This window comes from Naegleria lovaniensis, assembly GCF_003324165.1.
Source record: "Naegleria lovaniensis strain ATCC 30569 chromosome Unknown tig001, whole genome shotgun sequence".
Lineage (NCBI taxonomy): Eukaryota > Heterolobosea > Eutetramitea > Acrasida > Naegleriidae > Naegleria > Naegleria lovaniensis.
Genome location: NW_025407823.1, coordinates 933,258 through 958,306, shown reverse-complemented (window position 1 = coordinate 958,306; position 25,049 = coordinate 933,258). Strand labels below are relative to the sequence as shown.

At 37.8% G+C, this 25,049-nt stretch overlaps 15 protein-coding genes across 15 annotated transcripts; 7 read left to right on the top strand and 8 right to left on the bottom strand.

The window, feature by feature from the left end:
• Positions 1-82: 82 nt before the first annotated feature.
• On the bottom strand, positions 83-1,368 carry C9374_004001 (uncharacterized protein; the record flags this gene model as incomplete). The annotated part of the gene is made up of 2 exons (XM_044693593.1): positions 83-993; positions 1,074-1,368. 2 exons carry the CDS (start codon positions 1,366-1,368, stop codon positions 83-85), a joined length of 1,206 nt encoding a protein of 401 aa, XP_044556131.1.
• Positions 1,369-1,550: 182 nt separating this feature from the next.
• C9374_004000 (uncharacterized protein) lies at positions 1,551-2,525 on the bottom strand (the record flags this gene model as incomplete). The annotated part of the gene is made up of 1 exon (XM_044693592.1): positions 1,551-2,525. The coding sequence occupies one exon, from the start codon at positions 2,523-2,525 to the stop codon at positions 1,551-1,553; it is 975 nt and encodes a 324-aa protein (XP_044556130.1).
• Positions 2,526-2,965: 440 nt separating this feature from the next.
• Positions 2,966-3,843, top strand: C9374_003999 (uncharacterized protein; the record flags this gene model as incomplete). The annotated part of the gene is made up of 2 exons (XM_044693588.1): positions 2,966-3,342; positions 3,510-3,843. The coding sequence occupies 2 exons, from the start codon at positions 2,966-2,968 to the stop codon at positions 3,841-3,843; spliced, it is 711 nt and encodes a 236-aa protein (XP_044556129.1).
• A 126-nt stretch (positions 3,844-3,969) lies between these two features.
• C9374_003998 (uncharacterized protein) lies at positions 3,970-4,425 on the top strand (the record flags this gene model as incomplete). Its single annotated transcript, XM_044693587.1, has 1 exon — positions 3,970-4,425. The coding sequence occupies one exon, from the start codon at positions 3,970-3,972 to the stop codon at positions 4,423-4,425; it is 456 nt and encodes a 151-aa protein (XP_044556128.1).
• Positions 4,426-4,478: 53 nt separating this feature from the next.
• Positions 4,479-5,591, top strand: C9374_003997 (uncharacterized protein; the record flags this gene model as incomplete). The annotated part of the gene is made up of 1 exon (XM_044693586.1): positions 4,479-5,591. One exon carries the CDS (start codon positions 4,479-4,481, stop codon positions 5,589-5,591), a length of 1,113 nt encoding a protein of 370 aa, XP_044556127.1.
• Positions 5,592-5,872: 281 nt separating this feature from the next.
• C9374_003996 (uncharacterized protein) lies at positions 5,873-7,063 on the bottom strand (the record flags this gene model as incomplete). Its single annotated transcript, XM_044693585.1, has 1 exon — positions 5,873-7,063. The coding sequence occupies one exon, from the start codon at positions 7,061-7,063 to the stop codon at positions 5,873-5,875; it is 1,191 nt and encodes a 396-aa protein (XP_044556126.1).
• Positions 7,064-7,240: 177 nt separating this feature from the next.
• Positions 7,241-8,806, top strand: C9374_003995 (uncharacterized protein; the record flags this gene model as incomplete). Its single annotated transcript, XM_044693584.1, has 1 exon — positions 7,241-8,806. One exon carries the CDS (start codon positions 7,241-7,243, stop codon positions 8,804-8,806), a length of 1,566 nt encoding a protein of 521 aa, XP_044556125.1.
• Positions 8,807-9,231: 425 nt separating this feature from the next.
• C9374_003994 (uncharacterized protein) lies at positions 9,232-9,714 on the top strand (the record flags this gene model as incomplete). The annotated part of the gene is made up of 1 exon (XM_044693583.1): positions 9,232-9,714. One exon carries the CDS (start codon positions 9,232-9,234, stop codon positions 9,712-9,714), a length of 483 nt encoding a protein of 160 aa, XP_044556124.1.
• A 192-nt stretch (positions 9,715-9,906) lies between these two features.
• Positions 9,907-11,535, bottom strand: C9374_003993 (uncharacterized protein; the record flags this gene model as incomplete). Its single annotated transcript, XM_044693582.1, has 1 exon — positions 9,907-11,535. One exon carries the CDS (start codon positions 11,533-11,535, stop codon positions 9,907-9,909), a length of 1,629 nt encoding a protein of 542 aa, XP_044556123.1.
• A 302-nt stretch (positions 11,536-11,837) lies between these two features.
• Positions 11,838-12,605, bottom strand: C9374_003992 (uncharacterized protein; the record flags this gene model as incomplete). The annotated part of the gene is made up of 1 exon (XM_044693581.1): positions 11,838-12,605. The coding sequence occupies one exon, from the start codon at positions 12,603-12,605 to the stop codon at positions 11,838-11,840; it is 768 nt and encodes a 255-aa protein (XP_044556122.1).
• Positions 12,606-13,494: 889 nt separating this feature from the next.
• Positions 13,495-17,412, top strand: C9374_003991 (uncharacterized protein; the record flags this gene model as incomplete). The annotated part of the gene is made up of 2 exons (XM_044693580.1): positions 13,495-16,243; positions 16,373-17,412. The coding sequence occupies 2 exons, from the start codon at positions 13,495-13,497 to the stop codon at positions 17,410-17,412; spliced, it is 3,789 nt and encodes a 1,262-aa protein (XP_044556121.1).
• A 350-nt stretch (positions 17,413-17,762) lies between these two features.
• On the bottom strand, positions 17,763-18,173 carry C9374_003990 (uncharacterized protein; the record flags this gene model as incomplete). Its single annotated transcript, XM_044693579.1, has 1 exon — positions 17,763-18,173. The coding sequence occupies one exon, from the start codon at positions 18,171-18,173 to the stop codon at positions 17,763-17,765; it is 411 nt and encodes a 136-aa protein (XP_044556120.1).
• Positions 18,174-18,769: 596 nt separating this feature from the next.
• C9374_003989 (uncharacterized protein) lies at positions 18,770-20,748 on the top strand (the record flags this gene model as incomplete). Its single annotated transcript, XM_044693577.1, has 2 exons — positions 18,770-19,315; positions 19,450-20,748. The coding sequence occupies 2 exons, from the start codon at positions 18,770-18,772 to the stop codon at positions 20,746-20,748; spliced, it is 1,845 nt and encodes a 614-aa protein (XP_044556119.1).
• Positions 20,749-21,218: 470 nt separating this feature from the next.
• On the bottom strand, positions 21,219-23,466 carry C9374_003988 (uncharacterized protein; the record flags this gene model as incomplete). The annotated part of the gene is made up of 5 exons (XM_044693576.1): positions 21,219-21,531; positions 21,651-21,783; positions 21,866-22,941; positions 22,989-23,088; positions 23,328-23,466. The coding sequence occupies 5 exons, from the start codon at positions 23,464-23,466 to the stop codon at positions 21,219-21,221; spliced, it is 1,761 nt and encodes a 586-aa protein (XP_044556118.1).
• Positions 23,467-24,030: 564 nt separating this feature from the next.
• Positions 24,031-24,450, bottom strand: C9374_003987 (uncharacterized protein; the record flags this gene model as incomplete). The annotated part of the gene is made up of 1 exon (XM_044693575.1): positions 24,031-24,450. The coding sequence occupies one exon, from the start codon at positions 24,448-24,450 to the stop codon at positions 24,031-24,033; it is 420 nt and encodes a 139-aa protein (XP_044556117.1).
• Between the last annotated feature and the right edge of the window lie 599 nt (positions 24,451-25,049).

The window sequence follows — 25,049 nt, the reverse complement described above, 5'->3', positions numbered from 1 at the left end:
AATTTCATCTGACAATTGCATTTGTTGTCATAACAAGAAGGAGTAATTACCATTCCTTTAGCTTATGACATTGTCAAATTTTTCACATTTTATAACGTCTCGACACTTTAAAAGTATACTTTTTAGTAGACACTGAACAATTTCTCAAACGTTGAGAGTTTTTCTTCTTCGTCTTGTTGTTATTAATTAATTCCAAACATGTCCAGCATGTTCCATCTTCCTCATATGGTATTCTTGTATCAGCTCCATGAGCCAACAATAATTTGACGAGTCGTGAACAATTGTTTTTGATGGCACCATGTAAGGCTGTACCAATGATCTTGATAGGTCGTGTAGGAATTTCATTTTCATCAGCGATTTCACGTGATCCTTCCACTTGATTCTCCAGTATTTCTTCTTCATCCATGGTTTTAAACATTGGAGTATTGTCATCGGATCCTCCTTCCAGTAATATTCGAATGACTTGTTCGTACCAATTTAGCTTGGGATTCTGTTCCACATCCTCACTCCTGGTACCAGGTTCTTCAGTCACTTGCTCCTGATGGGACGAGGGATTAATTGCAAGAGAACACCATTTTCGAAGTATGGTTCCACAACTCCATGAATCCTCTTCATCGGAATCGTGTTCAGGAATTATGGTGACCTTGTTTTCTTCCCTCATTTCCTCCCTCAATGTGGATTCTACTAATGAACAATACTGTTCACAAGCTGAATGGAGGGCTATTTCTTTCATAGCTCTACTATGGTATTCCACAGCACGAGCATTCGGTGAGGCTCCCTTCTCTAACAAGTACTGAATGAGATCGATGTGTTGTTGTTGTTGTGGAATCTTCCAATGGTAGTGCATTTCTCGGACCAATGAATACAAGACGGGATGCCTTCCTCGAAACACACCGATGGTGGAATTGGGATCAGCTCCATACTCGACAAGTAAACGAGTCAGTTCCAAATCGTGCTTTTTCAAGACCATCTCCAAAGTATGTCCTTTAGGTCCTGTGTGAATTAAACCATAATAACCAACAAAAGATGATGAATTGTATGAGATATCAGTATATGCAGAAAAACACACGTACCAGGTCCATTCCAACGTCTGCAATCATGTATTGCATTAGGATCGGCTCCAGAGATTAGTAATAATTCCACTCCTTGCCTTCTCAGAATTCTATCATTCCATTTCAATACCTTGTGAATGACTGAATCTTGATCGTATTCTCCCCAAGAACCTGTCTGTGTGTAAATGAAGGATGGATTGGCTCCAGCTTCTAAAGCCTCTTTCATTGTTTTCAAATCTCCGCGAACGGCAGCATTGTACAACTCCATATCAAGAGGATGCCTTGTTATATTTTGTTGATCGTTGGGTTGACTCATTTGTTTTGCATGATTTGTTTCAATTTTCACAAGTTCAACAGTTATTCCAATGTGCGATCGCGAGGTGAACCAAAAAATGGTTTCAAACAACATGCCTCACTTTGTTCACCCCACAGAACACAAAATGATGATCTTCATGGTTGGGTATTTATTCATGGCCCAATCGATGTAGTTACCAAATTTTAAAATTTCTTTCGTTCCTTAATAATTTGGTAAATAGTTTTTAAATACATTTCCTGACTGAACAAAACGATTGAGGATTCTGGTTGAAGGTCACTATCTGGGAAACTAGTTTCAGAAAGTTCTGGCTTATCCACTGATATAAAATGCTTCTTGATAGAATTTGTCTTTCTTTGGTGATGTCGAACTTCCTTGTCTTTCTGTGTAATTGTGCTTCTTATGGCGCTGTAGCTGTCGTCTGCACTTTCGTCACTCTTCTTTTTTTGAGCTGGTTCGAAAATCTCCTCTTCTTCTTCATCATCAATAACTTTGTTAGATTTTCTTCGTTTTGTTTCTGATGAAGCTGTGGAATTAGATGGCGTAGAACTAGTGTTAGACACGGATGATGAAGCTGTACTTGTTGTTCCTCCTAGTACATTTAATAATTTATCGGAACGAATTCTAGCAACTTCATTCTTAAGAGAGCCATGTAAAGAGTCGTGGCTTGATGTTGCAGGGTCGGTGCTTGCTCGTTTTCTCTTGCCACTGGCAGATGGAGATGACTTGACTGAATGTTTCGTGGATTGTGACGGAGACCTAGAATTACTGCTTGCAGTTGAATGTGTGGATGTTTGAGAATTTGATTGAGTTTCTGCATTCTTATTAAGACTTGGTTTGGTTGATGTTTCGTTTGATTTTCCTTGCACAACAGAAGAGGATGATTTAGAAGGCGTTGATGGATTTTCATTGCCATGCACACGGCTTGGGCTAGTTGTTTCTGTTGTGGGCTTAACTCCTTGAATCACAGCAGCCACACTATCGCTTGGTACCACTGTAGAAGATGTCGAAGTAGCAGCAATAGTGGCAACTTTGGATGGTGTGGTCGGAGTAAGATTTGTTGGTGTGTTAGGCCTTTTCGGAGAGAAGGCCTTCTTCAGAGGTCGGGGAGAAATCGGTTGTTGCGCCGATGTAGCAGGTGGATTGGGAGGATTTGACATGGTGATCATGTGTGAAAAAGACGAAAATTTTAGAATGATGTCGAGAGAGTTCAAAATATTTTCCCAAATAATAAAATTTCAGCTTGAATGATCTGATTTGTGTTTAAATTCAATAAAATTTGAAAAAACTCCAATCAATAGCAAGTATTTGTCGGATGATGATGATTAAAAAGTTCGTTTCTTTACAACTTGAAAATCCCGAAATCAATAAAAATTTGTATCGATCTGGCAATGATCCACAAAAGATGATGCTTCAATAATTCTTCAAAATAAAACACAAATACAACACACGTGTTCTTGTTGTAAAAAGAGCTCTTGTCAGAAGAGCAGTGTTGAATTTGAAAAATATCGGCGGTTGGTGTTGCAGATTATAGTTGCTGCAAGATGTTGTTGAGAACACACAAGGCTCGACGACGCAATATTTTTTTCAGCAGCAAAAAATGCAACAACGAGTTTCACCTTCCACTCGCCAAAATCCCTTTGATGAGGAGTGGATTGTGGTTTCATCATCGACGGGAACATCATCAACAACACAGAATACATCATCACCGGTGCAAGCCTCTTCTTCTAATAATACAGAGGAAAATTCTTCGGGAAATTCAGCAAGTAAAAAGCCAGCAATCAACGTTTTTGATTTATACTCGGTGAAGTACATGTTGGACTCTTTCGTAAGATCGGTATTGATTGAAGAAAAATCCTTTAAAGAGGATCATACTTTGAGTAATTTTAAATTGATTACAGGATTTTTAGCTTGTGGTGGAGCAATTACAGCATATTTTACAAAAACACCACTCTATGCATTGTTGTTGTGTATTGCGTATGTTGGCTTTGAATTGGTTGTAGTATTTAATAATATTGATCCTCTGGGTTTTAATTTGCATTATTTGAACAAATGTTCTATATATGATTGTTTTTAATAATGTTGAAAATTGGGGTTAATATTTCTGGATGTAAATTAACATTGCAAATACTTTGGTGTCACAGTTATGTATCAGTCATTTTAATATTGGCATTGAATAGTTACTTTTTTGAAAAAGGCACATTTGCTCTTGCTTATTCTTTGAATTATGGCTTTATTCGTGTTGAGAGCGATATTTATGATGAAGACGAAGAGGAAGCTGAAAAGAGAAACTGTCCCAAATATCAAATCATTGTACACTTCCCTTCACCCTCCTCTCTGAGCTCGAAATACAAGTCATCAAATTGCACAGTCTCTCATTCATGGTATCTTAATGACCTATTTGATGAAAATGGTAATTTTGATAAGAAGGAAGTGAGAAGAGCTGTACTTGATCTTATTAAAAAGAAAGGTCAATAAGCTCATCATTTTTAATACATTGTGTGTCATTCATATCTATTTACACCAGTCACGACAAGCTTTATGATTTTTATTCAATCACAGAATTGATTTCTTCTTCTTTTGTCCATTTCGCTGTCCAAAAAAATGCCCAAAAACAAATCAAAGAGAAGTGGAAATACCAAAACGCGTTTCCCTCTCAAAGACGAAGATGATGACACTCAAGACTCCGAGACTCTTAACCATGTTCAGGTCAAGTCCATTCCAACACTTAATGATTCAAAAAAACAAACAAAAAAACAATTCAATGCCTCTCCTTCCAATCATGGCTCAACTCTTTCCAAAAGCCATCACGACGACCACGACGACGACGACACTTTGAAATCTGAAATAGACATGATCCATACATCTTCTACCACACCTGTTCATCACGAAGAAGAAGAAGAACAAGAATTATCAAACAACAACATACTACAGTGGTCCTTTCTCTTCTCCAACAAACTCCCTATTTCATTCATGGCTCACAAGATTCTCTCGATGTTGATAAAATTTACATGTTCACTGCACGTACAATGCCCTCAAATCATAAAGAATGTTGTTTGATGTGTTTTGGTTCAAATACCAATACATTGGATGAAAATCATTCCACATCTACAATGAAGAGAGAAGGACCAATGGATGACGACCATTCAGTCAATAACAACAGTGATGTGAATTTATTTGAAATTATGGACGATCAAGCTCCAAGTTATGTGAGACGAGTATTTAGAGGATTGCCTGATGAAGTGAATAATGGACTTTTCAAAACTTTGGAATTACATTCTCAAACATTTGATCATATACAACCTATTAGGGGAATGGTGAAACGAATGATACCATTGAAATGTGTCATGACACTTCAGAATATTCTTGTGAAAATTAGAAGATGTGAAGAAGTGAGAAATGAAAGTATTTTGGCATTGAAATCGTTTGACGTGACAAGTCGAATGCAAATGTTGAAAAATTTGGATTTTACAAAAATTGTAAAACATTTGAAAACGGAAGATTTGAAATATTTGGCATTTCGGTTAAGTCAAACGGTGGCTCTCGTGGAAGGTTTAGAATTGTACACAAAAAAAGAAATGGTAGAATATGACAAGAATTTGAAAAACGTCATTTATCGATTTGAAGGAGTTGAGCATATCGAAGAAGAAAAATTACGAACAGCTGTGTTATTGAACGAATATTTAAAAAAGCTTCTCCAATACATGGAAGGTGTGAAGAGCACCAAAATGAAGAATTTTGAAATTTTGAGTGTCAAGAAGAATTGTCGTAATGATAATTTATTCTTACGGCAGTGTCATGGTTGTGTAATCAAGCAACAAATGTATTGTTGTGAAGTTTTGCATTATCCAAGAGATTATCTTGGAGACAGTACAGAACAAGATGAGCGAGCGATGAATGATTCCATTCACATGTTTGTAGATTTCGACACGGATGAATTATATATTTTCGATGACACTTTAGAAAATTCAAAAATTGTGAAAAGTGTGACGAGTTTGGTGAAGGGCAATAATGCAAATGACAATTCCAAAAAATCCAAACATGTATCTGTTCTATCATACTCTTCTGTGAAAGACCATACTTTGAAAGGACTCGATTTTTCCAAATATTTCTATGTGTTTCGATTTGATTCTAAGGCAAAACAATTGAGTGTGGAATTTATGAGAGAGAGGTGCACCAATGAGACAAGAGACACATTGTTGAATGACAATTGGAAGTTAAAATAACTAATACCTGAGAATATTGCTCTACAACAACATGGCCAACAAGATGCTACTGCAATAGCATTTGATCAAGGTTAAACATGGTACAAACGTTGATGTGAATCATTGAAGAAGCTACAACAGCAAGAGAGTCAAACAACAAGCCGGTGGAGTGACCGTACGCAACCATATCTATTGAAATTCCATTGTTGTTCAAAGTTTGGGATAATATTTCTGGAAAAACATGAAAATCAATTCAAATGTGTGAACATGAAATAGAATTGCGAAATTTATTTACTGCTCTCTTACTTCTTCTCTTCAAATTCAGCATCCATAATTCTTCCACTTGACGACGAAGTTGATTCATGTTCGCTCATGGACAAATCTTCAAAGGTCAAGAGAACCTCTGATTCTTCTGTGCCTTGATCCTCAACAACAATTTCAATTTTCTGGAAATCTTGCCACTGGCCATTGACATAGGAGGCATAAATGTCTAAATGTGCTACAAATACAAACTTGTAACCCTCAATATGCTCATTATGAATGGGAGTTTCATTACTTGGTTCAAAAGTATTCACTTCTTTTGCTTCCTTCTCTGACAATTTCTTCATAATAAATAGAGGTACTCGTCTGATGAGCCCCTCAGGCGTGGATTGAGCGTTAGCCATTTTAACATCTGTTAATAGCTTTAAATAAGAAGAATTGAGGAAGCAGAGTTTTGCAGTCGATTCAGGATTCAAATCTCGATCTGTCTTTTCCTTTGCGTCCATCAGTGTGACACTGAAAGAATCCTTCATACCACTTTGCTTTATCGTTTCCGCCTTAAGACGTTCATAAACCACATGATCATTATCAACAAATCTCAAACATTTCTCTAAAATAGGATCCACTTCAATATATTGTTGGGTAAAAGGATCCATGAATCTAGGAGGTGATGCCATGGAAGAGTCTGCTCGATAGAATGTTTTTAAAGGTGTTGCATCTTTCAATGTCATTCGTGTAAACATGAGTTCCATTTGTTTTAAATCCTTCTTTAGAACTTTTGATAGTACCAGTCGTCCAATAAAGAATACAACTCCCATGGTTGCCAATGAGATAATTTTCAAAGGAAATGTAATAATTTTCCAAGCAATCCCTAAAATACTTCCAACAAGTGTTGGCTTTCCTCCCGATAACATGGTTCGTTCTTCACGAAAATTATAAAATGATTCATTAGGGTTCCGATAGGATTTAAAATTTCGTTTCTTTCCATTATTATTATGCTCGTTATTTGATACTCCATTAAAAGTGCTAAAAGATCGTATGGATGATGCAGCAACAACAAGAGGAACACAGTCCGTTGTACAAGCACTCTTGAGAGTCAAAATATTGAATTCCGAAATTTTTCTAGGCCGATTCGACTGATGATACAACGAGCCTTGACCTCGGCTGCAGTTGTTGATTTTGTTGAACGCATTCTTCAAGGAGGGATGAGAGTTCTGAGCGAAACGAAACATTTTTTTTGAATTTATGCTTCAACTCAATGCATGAAAATGATTGGAACGATTGTTGATATTAATAACACAAAAGATGACATTCAAATTATTATTTTCTCATACAAAATCTTCGTCCTCTCAGAGCCATTCAAAATTGACATGGTCAGAGCTCATACGAAACAGTCCAACGAGAAAAAAATGTTTGGTCCTAAGGAAACCATTTCCTTCTCTCCCATTCCTGGATCTCGATCTCGTCATCATGAAAATGATTCGGAAGAAGGACATTTATCGGATTCTTCTCATGAAGAAGAGGATGATATTTTGGGGCATCATAGGCATGTGAGGCAACTTTCCATGGAACAAACCTTAATGCAAATTCAGCAACAACAACAAGTAAATGGGAGTTTAATGAGTTATCAAAATTATAATTCTAACGGACAACTTGATGCATTGTCATCAAAAAGTAGTTGCAATAATGAAATTTCCATACTCGTTGCTAAAATTCCCAATGATAAATTGAACCTCTTGTATTGGATATTTGTGTTGCAAGGAGCAGGGGTTTTATTTCCTTGGAATTCATTCATTTCTGCTCCCGATTACTTTAACAGACTTTATGGAGATTCTGCCATGATGTATTTTAGTGTTGCATATTCTGTTCCTAATTTGCTTGGATTACTTGCAATGATACAATTCGGAAATCGAATTTCTCACGGCTGGAAAGTCATACCAGCATATGTATTAACTCTATTAATCTTGATATGTGTTCCACTTCTCGGATTTTTTCATGTTGATACCAACGTTGGGTTTATTTTGACAATGACGTTGATTGTTTTGAGTGCATTATGTAATTGTGCATTACAGGCAGGAATTTTTGGACTTGCCAGCATGTTACCAACAAAGTATGTTCAGGCCGTAATGATTGGATGTGGACTTGCTGGAATTGTATGCTCCCTCATTCGTATTCTCACCAAAATCATTATTGAGCAAAATCATGCTCGTGTCTCATTGCTGAGAATGACCAATAGCACAGCGACATACTTTTTTGTGTGTGCATTTGTCGTGCTCATGTGTATTGTGACTTTTGTCATTGTGTTGAAACATCCAGTCACTCAGCATCACATGAAAATGGCCCTTAAAAAAGATCAATTGCTAATTTTGAATCCACAAGAGGAGTGTACTTCATATCATCTCTCCAAAACTCTCAAGCCCAATGTGATTATAGTTTTCAGAAAAATTTATCACCTCTGCCTATTAGTAATGTTTCTCTTCTGTGTGACAATTGCTGTTTTTCCTGGAATGGCAGTGGGAATTTCAACTTGGTATTTCAAAACACCCATGACATATTGGTTACCCATTCTAATGGGTACTTCTAATAATTTATTTGAATTTATAGGCAGATCTTTACCGAGCTTGGCAGTTGTATTCAATCACAAAACGGTCTCCATTCCAATTATCTTGAGAGTATTATTTGTGCCATTATTTCTATTTTACTACAGGCCGAAACTCTTTGGCTGGAATGACAACTCGAATATTTCTCAAATCTATGAAGGAATTGAGGCAGGTGCACTGAATGATGCCATTCCACTGCTGACCATGGCATTCTTCTCCCTTTCCAATGGTTACTTGTGCTCATTGTGTATGATGTTTGCGCCTCAACAAGTGGACAGTCATGAAAGAGAAATGGCTGGTACAATGATGACGTTTTTCTTATTGCTAGGAATTAGTTTAGGCTCATGTATTGGGTTGTTGTTCTCGTTTGTGTGAAGTGTTCACTGTGGGAGTAGTGTTATTGATTCAAATTATACATGTAACTACGAGGTTAAGCAAACAATTAAGTCTGTGGTGGCCCAAGAGAGCTGTTTCCGTGGCAACGACCATACCAGGTTCCGTTGAAACTCCACAATCTCATGGAAATATTTCAAAACATTTGGGACAAGATATAACATCTATTGGGTATAGACGAAGAATATATATTAGGTACCACAATCTAAGGAATACATATGGGTATAGACGAAGCATGGATCCATTATTGATAAAGCACAATGCTGGGATGTACCCCCTGGCAAAAGTAAAAGGTTGAAAAATTTTGGCTCGCATTGTAAAATCCAAAAATCATGGTTGTCCAAAATTTTTGGAAAATTTGATTGAAAAAAAATACGCCAAAACCCCCATAATCAACCCGCTTCAAAATGTTCATCCCAAGCGAGTCCAGAGTTGCAATTATGCAATACTTGTTCAAGGAAGGTGTTGTTGTCGCCAAGAACGACTTGAGATTGAAGACTCACCCACACATTCAAGGTGTTAAGAACTTGCATGTCGTTAAATTCTTGCAAGGATTTGCTGCTAGAGGTTTGGTCAAGCAACAATACGCTTGGAGACACTACTACTGGTTCTTGACTGGAGTCGGAGTTAACTTTTTGAGAGATTACTTGCACTTGCCAGCTACTGTTGTTCCAGCAACTCACAAGCAAACCGGAAAGAAGGTTACCATCCTCAACGAAAGACCAAAGCGTCAATTCAAGGCTGGTGAAAAGCCACAATATAGAACCGACAGAAAGACTGCACCAACAAAGACTGAAGGTGAACAACAACCAGCAGCTCAAACTGTCCCACAAGGAACCACAACTGAAAAGCCAAAGACTGGTGGTAGAGGTAAGGGATTCCAACAATAATTGGTCCGTACACACCATAAAAACTCTCAAAATAAATTATAAATTCTCAAATTGTGAGTGTTCGTTTGTTGGAATGCGTGTCGGATAAAGAAGTGATCTGTTGGAAAATTAGCTCCAATTTATTCGATCACAACCATTTCTCGCATCGCTCGTTCAAATAAATTAAAAGCTGGTCCAATTTATTCAATACAATTAAGCCTCAAAAGCAATGGAAACTGATCTAATTCCAGAGAACACCCATGTGTTGTTCATTGGAATACGTTGCTTGGTACACAACTTGATCAGTTCTTGACCTGCCACACCTCCCATCAATGAAGAAATGTTGTGAAGCTCCGAACCACCATATCTAACCATTTCAGCCACGTACTTGTCCATGTCATGACAAGTTTCTGTCACTTCGAATTCTTGCAAAAGCTCATCGACCATCTTCTTCAATTCAACAGTGTCAGAAGCAACATTCTCGTCGTCTTGACCAGGATAATTTCCGTGTTTTTCCAAAAATCTATCAGCAGCACGCAACACAATGTAGAATGGCATTGTTGAGTCCTCATTGTATTGCATATGTGATTGAATCTCTTCCTTGTTTGGATTCTTTAACTCTTGTTCGAATGATCTGTAATGAATTGCACGTAAATAACAAGCATTCTTACAAAATTCCTTGAGATCCATTTCGCTAATATCATCTTCAGATCTTCCGACTTGCTTCAAAAATTCTTTCATGTATTTCTTGACAATTTCCATGTCAGCACGAGCCTTCTTTCTAAAAAGTGATTGCATCTTGACATATCGTTCAGTGTCAGAATGCATGTCTGGAACACGTCCTTGGAGTGGCAAGAGGCCTTGACCTTCATTCTCTGTAAACTTTTTCACAGCTGCAGACATGATCCAAAAATCATCAGAATCTTTTGTGAGATTGCAGCAGAGCTTATCTTGGAAAACTGCCAACACATTATCTGGAATGGATGGCTCAGAGTAACAAAAGTGAGCCTTGTCAATGGCTTCAGCAAAGTTTGTCAAGACACTCCATGATTTGGATAATCCCTTGATTACATTTTGGAAATCTTCCTTGTCTTGTCTGCTTTGAGGTAATTGATTGTTGTGGGTGGCCATCCATTGCTTCAACGATTTGACCAACAAAATTGGATATGAAGTGTGAGCTAGGGAATTATTGTCCATGGCATCGAGATCTTGAAGATCACAGAACTTCATAAAATCAGGCCATGGTTTTGTAATACGGAGATCATCAATTTGTGTATCTAATTTTGCTTCAACAATTGTATGATGTGTTGTAACAATACGTAAATAGCCAATCATACCATAGGAACGAACACAAACAAGAACCTTGTTCTTATCATAACAATATTTGGCAAATTTCTCAACTTGATGGGTTGGCATTTGTGAAGCAATAATAAAGTTGAATTGATCAAAGAATTCTGGAGATTTCTCAATGACAACCACTGGATCTTCAGCAAGGAATTGACCTTTCACTTCAGGGTTCAACTCGGCGAGAACTTCAGAGACAGCCTCTGCTCTATTTCTATCCAAATCAGTCTTCCTCAAGTAGAAATTTCTTCCCAAGTCTCTTGGCGATACTTTTTGAGCATCAACAACAGAGAAGTTTCCAAAACCAGGCAAAACAATATTCTTCAGGACCTCGCATCCGACAGCAGTAGCATTCAACAAGCAGACTTTTGCGGAATCAATACGAGCCTGTCCGTGAACACCCCACAAACGAAGCTGACGATCATTTCTTTCCTTCCATTTGGATTCATCAGGAAATTCAACAGGTGATGGTGAGATTGGAGAGAGAATATAAGACATGATGTAATGATAGTAATAGAGTAATAGTTGGAAAAAGAAGGATGATGACGAGCGATCACACGATCTCTATTTTTTAAAGGATGATGGAACGCGAGGAAGATGATCACACCTTTTGATATTTTTTTGATGAATGTATTTTTATCGAGTTCTTTCATTTTGTAATTTGGTTCATTGCTGAGTTGACGCTTCTTTCAAAAGTTGATTTTTAATTACGTATTGTTAATATTGTGAAATAAACTAGAGGATTGTTCTCCATTCATCGTCATGATGATATCATAAATGTATACTCTTACACAGTATAATTACTCTTCCTTCTCGGATTCACCAGCAGAGGAAAGAGAAGCTTTTTGATCTTGAACTTGTTGTTGGAGTTTCTTCTTGACATCTCCTGGAAGACCCTTCTTCTTCTTTTGAACCTTCTTGGCACCACCTCCTCTAGCAAGATTAGCAGCTTCCATCAACTCCTTTCCTTCGTTCAAATACCAGAAATATCCGAATTGAACAGTGAAAATCAAAAGCCATAACATGTATGGAGTGTTGATATATCCGGCAAACTTCAAGATACTATTGAATTGACTTGTAGTGAACATGGAAACACCAATCAATGTAATGAGATTCAACAAGGCCAAACTCAAGTCCTTGACCCACCACAATGAAACGGAGAAGAGAACATTGACAATCAAGTGCAAGGCATAGACAGTCAAAGCTCTATTCCAAGTTTGTCCTCCATAAACAAAGGATAACCAAGCACCAATAGCCAATGGAATATACAATACAATCCAAACATTGAAAATGAGTGTTTCAGAGAAGTAGTATTTTCCTTTTTCTAATTTTCTGTACCATTGTGTTTTAATGCCTTGATTTCTTGCAAACCAAAAGACAAAAGCAGCTACGGCCACAGCAGCCAAGCTCAACACCAAAGGAACAAAGTTTTCAGAAACACTTTGTGGTGTAATGTACCATTGATCTGGTTGGAAAAGATATTCCCATGAGACATCAGGTTGTTGAGTTACCAAATCATCAGGAATGACTGGATCAAATGGATTATTAAATTCTTGTTCTTCTGCCATGTGTTTGTTTATATAATTTAATGAATGTTGAGTAAGAACAACAATAAATAATTGATGAACGGGAAGATGATGATTGAAGGGGATCTACAACAGTAGCGGCACTCGTGTTGTTGCAAATTTTTTTTTCTTCTTGAAAGCGAATGCTCTGAGCCAGCGCATCACTGGGATGGCTTGCGAGAGTACTTTACAAAAATTTACTCCTAAACAACGTCTTTACGAAATTAAGAGTGACACATAGTGGTTTAACCCGAGCCAAAATACTCCAGCGAGTTTGTTGGCGAGTTGGCGAGGGTCTAACACAAAAGGGGAGTTGCGTTAAACCACACTATGACCTTGCACTAAAAGCCATCAACTACTTGTTGCAGTGACAGTACCGACAGTGGTAATGTGGAAGACGTCAACGTTTCTTGATGCATCATTTGAGTGCTTTTGTTTATGTACTTTATTGCACAACAACTCTTGCCTCAATTCCAACCGAGAGGGTGTATGCCTTGTAAAGCTTTAGGCAGATCCGCCTGGAATTGCATAACGATTTTTGGCAAAATACAAATAGTACATGCAGAACATTTGCAACTCGTGAGAACAACAATATTTGGATGAAACATGATATTAAGGGACTGATAAATGGCAGCAACAACAACAACCGATGAAACTTGAAAATAAGGGACTACTCAATAACGAGCCGTGAGGGTAATATGGAACGGATCACGATTACGAGCGGGTGGGTGATGAATACAGTGATACTTCTTCTTATGAAGAGTCAGATGAGTCCTAGGAAATGGCATCATTGGTTCGGAAGGCTTGCTGTTGTTCATTATCATCACCAACCAACCCAAACGATAGAAAATATTTATTGTTATTAAGGATATTTTAAAAAAAATAATTCATCATGAACAACCAGAGTCGTGAGGAGAATAATTCAAACAACCCTCGTTTCACCTCCTCCCATCATCCATTCCTTCAACCTATATTCCCACCAAATCCCAATCTTTTCACTCAACAAAATCCATCCTCTCAACCAATTTTCCCTCCAAATCCCGCCATTTTTTCCCCAAATCTCTCTTTTCATCCTGAATTCCCTCCACCATGGATTCCTTTAAATCCCTTCTCTCCTCAATTATATCCAATCATTCCACCATTTCCTCCAAGAATTTCAGAGCAAACATCAACAAAGGACCAAGAATCACCCAAGTTGGAACATGTTGACAAGCCATCGGTTACCAATATCAACCCCATCAAATCACCCAATCCTACCAGAGAAATTGAAAAAACCTTTCAAAACTCAAAGAGAGTCTTGGCGATAAAGGGGCAACCACAAATGATATGCAAACATCCTTATCAAAAACGTTCCATGATGGAACGTATTGATAAATGGCGTAAATTGAAAGGCGTTGGTGGTTTTGGTGGTTTCTCTATCCCTCCATACATACCAATGGCGCAAATTAAATTTTCGCCATGTGAACACACTTTAAGTGATCATTATAAGTGTGAGGAAGAAAGAGCAAAGAAAAAGAAGAAGATTGCTTCTCATTGGCAGAGATTGGAAGTATTGAAAGACGTATCTACTGTTGATAAATTTGGAGACTTATTAAGGACTGCTTATTTGGAGCGTGGAATTAATATTGAACCTCTCTCTCTCGATCAAGGAAAAGCATACGCAACCCAAGAACATTACATGTTGTTATTTTTAAAACAATTCAATATGGAATGGAGTAAGATTGGTACTTTCTTTTTTGATAGATCCATCAACTCATTGAAGAAAAAGTACAAGAAATTGAAAAGAAAGATTAATCGTGCCAGATTGGAAGGAGCGTATGATGCTTCAGATGCAACAAATTTTATCATTCAATGGAGTGTCGATGATTTAACCTTTTCAGAATTCACTGATATTAGCACCCTTACCTCTACTGTATCGATAACTTTTCCAGAAACATGGACCAATTCTGATCTTTTTCACAAAATGATTATGAAAATTGGTCAATTAAGTCCATCCAAACCCTTACCGTTAAGACAAGCACAACCATCATCGAACAAGTCCAATGTACCAACGACTCCAGGAGAACCTTATTCACAGTCGGAAGAGGATTTAATTGTGACATCCTTGCGGAAGGGAATGAATTTGGAACAAATTTACCGAGATTACTTTACACACCGAACATTTCAGTCGCTGAAAAATAAGGTTCGACGGTTAAGAAAAAGGCAACTCTATCACAAACAGCAACCAACGAAGAAGAGATTGAATAAGAGAAGGATGGTTCCCAATTCCACTGTTTCAACTGATTCAAAGGAGTTAAGAAAACCGTTTTGGCATGATGATACGGTTGATCGTTTGAACAAGACTTGTCCCGTGTCATGTTTTGCCAAGAATGGTACGAAAATACTGACCCAAAGTTGGTTTACCCTCTCCGTTCGCCAACGATGTCCATCCACAAAACCACCTCCGAGCAAGAAGGAATTGGTAGAAAAAGTGTGGTGCAAATCAGAAACTTGGAAAAAGACGCCATGTAAGTGTGGAAATTCCAAGTTTAAAAGGACAGTCTGCTCGTTCAACGGACGCAAGTTTGGGTCAGAAAAGAAGAAGCTTGTTCAGGAATTCAAGCAAGTATCTGCGTTGGAGGAGTCTTTAACAATGCTTCAAGAGAACGAAGTGAGTTCATCCACGACTGCTGAGAATGAAGTGAGTTCATCTGTGACTGCTGTGAATGAAGTGAATTCATCCACTACTGCAGAGAATGAAGTGAATTCATCTACGATTGCTGAGAATGGAGTGAGTTCATCTACGACTACTGAGAATGGAGTCAATTCATCCACTACTGCTGAGAATGGAGTGAGTTCATCTACGACTGCTGAGAATGGAGTCAATTCATCCACTACTGCGGAATCAAAGGAAAAAACTGATGACACTATCGAGAAATTGCTAAAACAAATTTACACCTCCTTCTCAATCTCAAACGAAGACAATTATTTTGTGAGAACAAAGAAAGTGAGATTGAAACTCACCTCAGAACAAAAGAAGGTCTTTGAAAGATTTTTCTTCAATTCTAACCATGCTTATAACGAAGCATGTCTCCTTCATTTCATGTTAGAGCAAAACAAGGGAAAAACACTCCTTACCACCACAGAAGACGATTACTTTAAAATTTTGAAGAATCCCCAAACCAACCTGAGATTCAAACAAACTAGGTGGCTATGGGATCAAGAGTTGAAACATTGTCCAGCAGATATTAAATTGAACGCTGTGAAAGACTTTGTCAAGGCTGAGAAAATTACTAGATATAAAAACAAGCAAGCAGCAGAAAAGGAATCCAAAGAGGCTGCTCGAAAGGCCAAAAACCAATTTTTTAAAGATGTTCAAAAAGGAAAGAAGGAGATGATTACTGATGAGGAATTGAACGAAAGATTTAATCCCAAGCATTTTACTCGACAACCATGTGAATTCGAAATGAAAGGACGAAGCAATCAACATCCATATCAGTCGTTCAAGGTGACAAACATTTCATTATCACAGGAAGGAGTGTTGTTAAAACCTACCTTTTTTAAAGGGAATGAAAATGCATGTCCTTCCAAGAAATCTATGGATCATCTTTTGAAATTTTATTATCCTGCAAGAGCACGAAAGTGGTTAAAGGAAGAGATTGGTATGTATATATATGTATTTCGATTTTACTTACATGTGATTTGAATCTCTTACATGAATGTGATTGATTCATGTGATTGGAACTTTTTTGAATTCTAATTTTTCCATGATTGCCTGCCCAAACATCAAGACAACAAAAAATTTTCACACGAGACAACCTTTATACGAGAAAGAGGAAGATATTTTGTTTGCCTTCCAGTCCGTTATCACAAAGCTTTAACTCGACAAGAATTCCAACGGTTTGATAAAAGCTTCTACGAGTCCAATTCGAACAGTGGAACTGAATATGACACGAAATTTCTCAAGGACTGCCCACAACCTTCTCAAAATGAACTCAGAAAGGAATACATTGCATTGGATCCAGGTGTTCGATGCTTCATGTATGGTTATGATAGTAATGGAGACGCATTGGAGTTTGCCGCTCAAGGAGAAAACACCATACTCTTTTCCCTTTCTCTAAAGCAAGATCAGCTCAGGTCGGAAATTGCCAAGAACAAATTTCTAAAATACAATTCTCGGCAGGAACGAAAATTTTATAAGGGTTTAAGAAAAGCCTTAAAAAAGAAGATTAGAAGGCTGGAAAGCAAAATTAGAAATAAGGTGAATGATATGCATAACAAAATCATTGACTATTTAACTTTCCACTATTCTGAAATTATAATACCTGAATTTAATGTCAAGGCCATGATTGCTAGAAAACAAAAACAAAGGAAGCGTCAAGGAAAAGAAGATACCACGTGTCAAGGACAAGAAGGTTATACTAATGGCCAAACGGAGAATATGGATGTGCGAACAGAACCTCTTGTTGCATCGTCTTCACCATTCGAAGGATGGGAATCAAGGGACACCACCACAAGTGAAACCACCACCAACACTTCCGAATGGGTTGGAAGAAAAATTACTAGAAAAACTGTTCGCCAAATGTTGCGATTTCGACACTATGATTTTCGAATGAAACTCTTGCAAAAGGCAGAAATGCGTGGATGCAAGGTACATGTTGTCACAGAACAATATACATCGAAAACGTGTGGAAATTGTTCAGTGATCAAGGAAGACCTTTATGGAAGCAAATGGTTTCATTGCAATCATTGTCACTTCCACATCCCTCGTGACGGTAATGGAGCAAGAAATATTTTGATCAAGAATTACCATCATTTATTACATTGGTAAGTTGAAGAGACAACTAAAATGATTCATCATTCGGGCCATAGATCTATATAATAATAACTATGTGATTATCATTCTGTCAAGATGATAATTCCGTCTCTCGTGTGAGAGATGAGTATGTGATCGGAGCACTTTAAAACACCAAAAAATCATTGTTATCATTGATGGAGTATGGTGTGCTCTCCGAGTAAGTGTTGTTGTTGTTTATTATTTTTAACGCGTGTGACTTTTTAATTTTGTAAAGACTTTGTGCTGACGTGTCATTGAAAATCATTGAAAAAAACAAAATTTATTTATTCATCATGAAACCTATGGTTCTCTATGATTCTATCGTTCTCTCATAAAACATCATCTTACAACACATAGAGACACACAATCGTATAAATTCCGATGAGCACTGTGGTCATCAACCCCCAAAACCAAATCAAGGATCGCCACGGTTGCCACGCTCTCCAATACGCCACAAAATACAAATATCTCGACAAGGTAAAACTAAACATTAACACATTTCCAATCACAGAATCCCAAATTGCATACTGTGGTGAAGTCGTACTTGACACTTGCAAGGAGCTGACCAACACATACGGAACTGTCACTAAAAAGAAGGGCAATATATTCTCCAAATCATTGGCATGAATTCTCTTCACTCGATTGGTCATACTTTCAGGATCATCTACTGCAGCATTGGTACCTTGATCCTTGTTTTTTGCAATCACTCGAAGATCTTCTGGATTGGAATAGGCATTCTCTTTTCGTTTGTACATTCCTGTGAAGAAGGCCACAAAGAACAAACGAAGTGTGAGGAGGAAACAATTGTAAACGAAACCTTGCAGGACAGGATTCCAAAGAAGCATCAATGCCATTGTGTGATGTGTGGTTCTGAGTTGAAATCAAACTTTCGTTTTTGTTTGGCGAATGTTTTTATGTGTGTGAAACGATGATTTTCTATGAAATTTTATTGGAATGTTGAGATAAGGACGGACAAATGCACAATAACGATTGGGAGTCCACTGGACATCAGGAGGTTCAAGTATGAATCAAAGCATGCGCGCACGTGTTGGTTAGTCCTCAGCAAGAATCCATGTCAATATCCTTGTCAATGACAACACCTCTTGACTTTTAGTTCTACTTTGAATGCATTATTGCGTACGTAGGAACGAATTGCCTCAATCGTTGTCTTTCCAAAATGGCAAAAAAGCATGGGTCGATACAGCTGCATTTCTTCGATTTACTTCTGATTGAAATTCAATTTGTTGTTTTGGATATTGAGCCCGAGAGATGAAAGCGTTGCGACCGTTACGAGAACAAACTTGGCGCCAAACCGACCATGACCGTTTTACAGAAAAAAAATTGAATGACCATGTTACAACAAGTTCCCTATCCGCAACAGCAACTGCAACAACAACAACCCATCATGAATGCATCAACGGCAATGGGAGGATACATGATGCCCAGTACATATTCTGGAAATTTTGTGGCACCGACTCCGAATCAACAACAAGGCTATTACAACTTGAATTCGTCTCAATGTGTTGTTGGACAAGGCCGTCCTTCCACGCCAGTCGCCCTTCCATCATCGACGACGAGAGGATATACTGCCAATCAACCTATGGACATGCATTCTGCTCAGCAGGGTCAGGTCTTGATCAATAATTGGGTAAATTCGCAACCAAACTCAATGATGACCCGAAAACCTTGTTGTCTACCTGAGAGTGGCATTTCCAACAATCCTAAATACTTGCAAGAGCTAGAAGGAGGCGAATTTCAAGCGTACAATCCCAACAAGAAGTACAACCGAAAGAAAATTTGTTTTGAGGTTGTCAAGGAATCGAAGCCTAGACTCGAAAATCGATGGCAAACAGAGCATCGAGACAACTTTGGATACTATGCATGTTCGAATGCAATGGTGAGTGATTGTGGAGCTAGTGCAATCGATCAAAGCGTCACTATCCCTTTTACAGGAAATGTGCCGCCCTCCACCCAAATCAATTTGTAGACTCTCCAATGAATAACACGTACAATCCAGAGATTTATCAACAGGCAGCAACTGTCACAAGCACGTCGCCAGCCGGCACTCCTCAAGTAACCACCAATGAAGCAGCCGAGTTTGCCGATGTTTTTGCAGATGACAATAACAATGAACCCAAGAGTGCAAAATCTCAACAACAGAAAAAGAAAGCATCTGGTGGAAGCAATTCAACTCAGAAAAAAAGCGCTACCGAAACAATTCCCTCACAAACCAAAGCAGAAGCTCCACAATTGACAGAATCGATCGAACGAAAGAGTCGAGGTGCCTATCAAAACGATGACAGCAACGCCACAAAGAAGAAAACCAAACAAGAATTGTATGCCGATGTGTATAGCAAGACCTTGTCGAAAATTCAAGAAAAGGAATACAATCAAAAGAAACAGCTCATGTCCAAACAAGACATTGTCAAGGCCAAATTAGTAGAAGAGGAAAAACTAAGCTTGGAACGAAATCAAAAAGAATTGAGCACATACATGAATCGAGGAGAAAAAGCTCCATTTTTCCCATTTGGTTATTGTAACACAACACCTGTGAGTGATAAGAGTTACATGGTCACATACAATGTTGGTCCTCGAGATTCGACTCAAGTCGCGAAAGATATTGTAGCAAGAAGAGCCAAAACACATGAATACGATGGATGGAAAAAACTTCTCGTCGAACAGGAAGATTACAAACAATGGAGACCAAAAAGTTATTACTGGAAGACCTTTGATCGATTCGATAAGTATAATCAGCCAGAGGGTGAGGAACGAAAAGAGCGACATAGTTATGGTGTGACTGAGGCAGATCTTAAAGCCATGCAGACTGAAAATGTTGCCACTGCTTCCAAATCCAATTCGAAAAAACAATCGAAAAAAGAACAGGAATCGAAGAAGTCGTCATCAGCAGCAGTAGTCACAGAGGAACAAGCTCCAATTTCATCATCGACATCATATAACGAAGAGAAGGTTGGAAAGGGAAAATCTTCAAATGTTGATCCATCTGCACAGGCTGATGGAGTTGTCAACAAAGCGACAGGCGTTGTCTCAGGGTACGCTCCAGAGGAATATCAACAAGGAAATGCTGCTTACAATCAACCATTCTTTTATCCATCTCAACAACCATGTTTGGTACAAGGCATGAATAATGGTTATTTGGATCCGTGTCAACAACAACAATGGATGCAACAACAAATGATACGATCTTCGTATGAAGGGCCATTGTGCACGATTTACAAGGAATGCAATTCGCCAAATTTGTTCCAAAAGACTTTTCTAATTTCAATCCCAAACACTACAAGGGACTTCCTACGCATTATCTCAATTATATAAGGCCAGCAGGAAAAATCACTCCAAACAATGATGTCATTTCAGAGTGTTTCCATTTCTATGATTAGGTTTTTTGAAAGAGAATTGTGTGCTTCTTTTATGATTGCAATAAATAATAAGAAATTCTATTTATCAACACAGAGTTGTGGTCTACATTTGAATTTTAAAATATTCATACAATTTAACTCTCAAATACAACAATTCGGGGTCAACAACAATGTACAGTATGAGTAATAAAATAGACAAAAAACATAAATCCAAAAGCACTCCTAAACGACATCCACATAAGGAAGCTCCTGAAGATGAAGATTCTGAACGTCTTCGGTGCTGACATTGAGGATGATGCGTTGACTTTGTATTGCGAGATCCTAAAGACATTTTTTTGAGGTTGTATAAGAGGTTCTGGATGAACACTCAATATAATTATGCATAATTTCAAAGTATGAACGTGCATGTTACAACTAGTTTTAATTTCATTGATGGCTCACTTCTCTTCCATTTTGACTCTCTTTTGAAAAATTGCTTGTGTTTGACAATGCTGGATACATGTCTGAAATCATGTCAATACTAAAGTTTTGATTAATGACTGAAAAAGTATTATCATTTTCCACAAGAAGCTCCATATCTTGCGTGAGGATCTGAGGAGAAGAATTTGATTTTATCAAATTTCTATATTGATGCTTCAATTTTTCAATCTTGTGTGTACGAGATTCCAACTTTTTTAAAATTGCTTGATTCGTAGGTTGTTGAGAGAGAGGTGAGGAAATTTCAGAACCATTGCTACTACTACTATCATCATTGGATGGTTCAGTTTGTTTTTGAAAATTAAGGAGTTCATATGTGCAGGATAGAATAACAACAGCACGTGTAATGGTTAGTTGTAACAGTTCATTGCACTCACTTACCTGCTACTGGATGGATTGGTGTCGCAAGGGGACAATGTTGACTCGTTCGAATTTGAAGAAGAATTGGATGCAAAAAATATGTAATTAAGGCAAAATCGTGTTTTCAGGGAATTCCAAAAACTAATCCACTTATCTGTCCAATTCAATCAAATAAACCATTTCATCATGTTGCTCAATCAATGATTCAACATGTGGTTACCACGTGCTCAACTTACCTATTTTTACAATATAAAATTCTCTCTTCAATTCAATGTACAATTTGGTCACATGTTTCGTTGGAGAAGAGGATGAAAGAGAACTGCTCTCTGTAGTGGTAGTAGAGATGGTAGAGGTAATTTTTACAACTTCCTTCTCTACAAGCTGCAACTTGTTCAGCAAAATAATTTTCTCTGCATCACACTCATTAACAAGCATATCCAGTAAATGAGAATCATTCTCATTATGTTGTGACTGGCACACTTTTTTAAACTCCAAAAATCTGTTCGATAATTGGTAATAGAATGAAGAAATTTCAGTTTTGAATTTTTCAATGGCTTCCAATGTGAGATTTGGATTCTTCTCTTCAAGAATGTCATATAAACAGGAAGAACGCTCTCCCAAAAAATTCTTTTGATTTTCCAAAAAATCCTTATTGTTGCATGGTGTGTTATCAGCAGAGTTAGACGAGTCGGCTGAGGTTGAATATGGAGAAAGGTCTGGTGTACCCGAATGATGATTCGGTTGGCCACTAATGGCAATAGAATTGTGGTTAGTGGTCGAATTCGAGGTGGAAATTTGCATTTTCTTGGAGGCCCCATTATTCATGTGGTGATTGAGTGTGGGTAGGCTGTTATATTTACGAATCATTTTCGATAACGTTCTGTCAATAAGGTATTGAAATGGCCTAGTAATGGATTGTTGATTTCTGACGCTCGTGGAAAACCATGCCAGCAAACCTGAATCTCTCACGTAATTATCCAATGAATTGGAATTAATAATATGAGGTTTCATCTCGGCTTTATGAGCAAGTAGTATCGTATTGGGTATTAAATGATTTGGAATTTTCCCTCGCCATTGATCAATCGCAGACACAGATTTCACACTCGTAATATCAAAGACTATTAAAACTCCATGACAATTTTCAAAATATCGAGAAACAGTTTTCTTGGTGTGCTCGCTGTGTGGAATGTCTAAAATGTTCAATCTCACTGGGAATTGAATAGCTGTTTGCTTTTCAATGGGTGCATTTCTATATTTCCGAATTGGCTTTGAATATAAATCTACACCAATAGTAGGAATGTACAGACCATTGCTTGTCGGAGAGATCAGCAACGAGGGATGTTCATTGTTTTCATATACTTGTTAACAATGGCAGACTTTCCCACATTCGGGCCACCAATGACAATAAACTTTAAATAATATTCTGGTTGTACATTGGGCACCGTAGAATTCGTTAATGCTTGATTCGTATTGAAAATAATATTTTGAATTTCCTGATTGAGTAGGGTAGCATTTGTGGACGGTGATGATAATCTCAATGTTTTGCGTGATGCGGAAGCATGCTCAACTCCATTGAAATTATTCTGCTGTTTTGGTATGATTGGGATTGATGAAGCCTGGTCGTTTCACCATTATTATTATTACTGTGCTTATTACTGGCCACAAAAGTACTTGCTTCAGATGAATGATTTAACGTACTATTCCCGTATTTACCATCAAGTCTTTCCTCTCCGTTGGTATTACTAAAATTCGATGATGAGGTACTTGTTGTTGTGGATGATGATGCAGAGGATGGTGCTGCTCCGCTCAAGCTAAATCTTTTCCACAAGTTTTTCATTTTTATTTTGTTTGAAGGTAGGCTTTGATTTTTCAAATTCCACAAAGGTTCGAGTTGGGAGTTTAGATTCCAGTCCGAACTTGCACATACAAATGTGTGCTGACTGCATAAATCTACCCAAGTTATTTGTAAGAATTTGAATCATGTTTATTTCAACTGATGTCAAGAATCAGCTTCTTTCGTTGTCATAAACAAATAGTGAACAGTTTAATAATGTCACTTGTATCAATAACTACTTGAGAGACCACGAGACCATCCATTATCGATAAAATTGCTTACTGAATTGCACCTTGCCCAACAATTCATGTTGAGAATTCACACATCGTTTACACCAAATATTTTCCTTTCCAAACCTTAATAATTTGGTATGGGTACTACCGCAACACATACAGCAACAACTGGCTCCAGAAATATCCCTCAACCAATTCGTTATGTCTTTTTGTTGAGGATCATTGGTGGGAAGTGATAACATTTGAAAAAGTAAATGATCGTACTCTTCTTCTTGAGCGGATTCAATAAAACGACAAGGTAATGGAGAGGGTGATCGATGAGTGTGCTTCTTATTCAATTCCATATGAGTGTTATTGGTCGGACTGATTCTTGTCGAGTTGAATGTAGAGTGGGGGTTAAAGTCGAGCTGATGGAAGATCTTCGGAAGGAGAGTGGTGATCTTGATGGTGAAGAAGTAGTTGAAGAGGAAGGAGAAACAGACAATGATGAATTGGTATTGGGTGAAGTTGGAGCAAGGGATAATCTTCTCGTGGAGGTTTTGAATGAAGATTTCGGTCGGAGAGGTGATAACGAAGAGGAGGAAGTAGAAGAATGTTTCTGAGAGGGAGTAAGGGTTAATGTGGATTGAAATGCTGAAGAAGAAGTGGGCGAGGGCGAACGAGAGTGTAAGACCGAAGGAGTACTTGCTCTTCTTCTTCTCAACCGATCATGAGTAGATGTTGGAGTTGATTGGGATGACTGTGAGAAAAACATTGAGGGACATGAAGATTGTTGTTTTTTGTTGTTGGGCTCTCTTCGATTCATCACTCGCAGTGGAGTTTTAAAAACCAATGAAAACAATTTCAATTTCGCCAATGAAAGAGTGAAATGAGGGCGTACGTTTCTTCGTAAGGTTTGGTTAAGGAAACGAGCTGCCTTAAACACAACTTTTCACTAAAGACCGGATTTAGCGCATGGAGGCGGACCTTGGATTTTGAGATACTATCTTGGGAGTTTGACTATGTTTCAAATCCGTGGGGCAACAAATCATTAATGATCTCTAATAGAGATCCAGACATCCATTTCTTTTAGTAGCTATAAATGACAGCAATGAATTTGTGTTCTTTATCAGTGTGGGAGCAGAATTTATTGCCGATTGAAATGTTGACATTTTCATAGACAATCGTCATTTCAACAAAGCAAATGCTCATTACGATTCATATCATCAATCATTGTGGATATTCATATTACAAATTAACGAGACAAGCAATGTGCAAGTAGATTGAGTCGCATCGCAGCATGAGAAGCGTGAACTTTGTCGTAATTTCACATCTTATCTGCTCAGTTGTTGTGAATGGATCTTCAATTTCCAT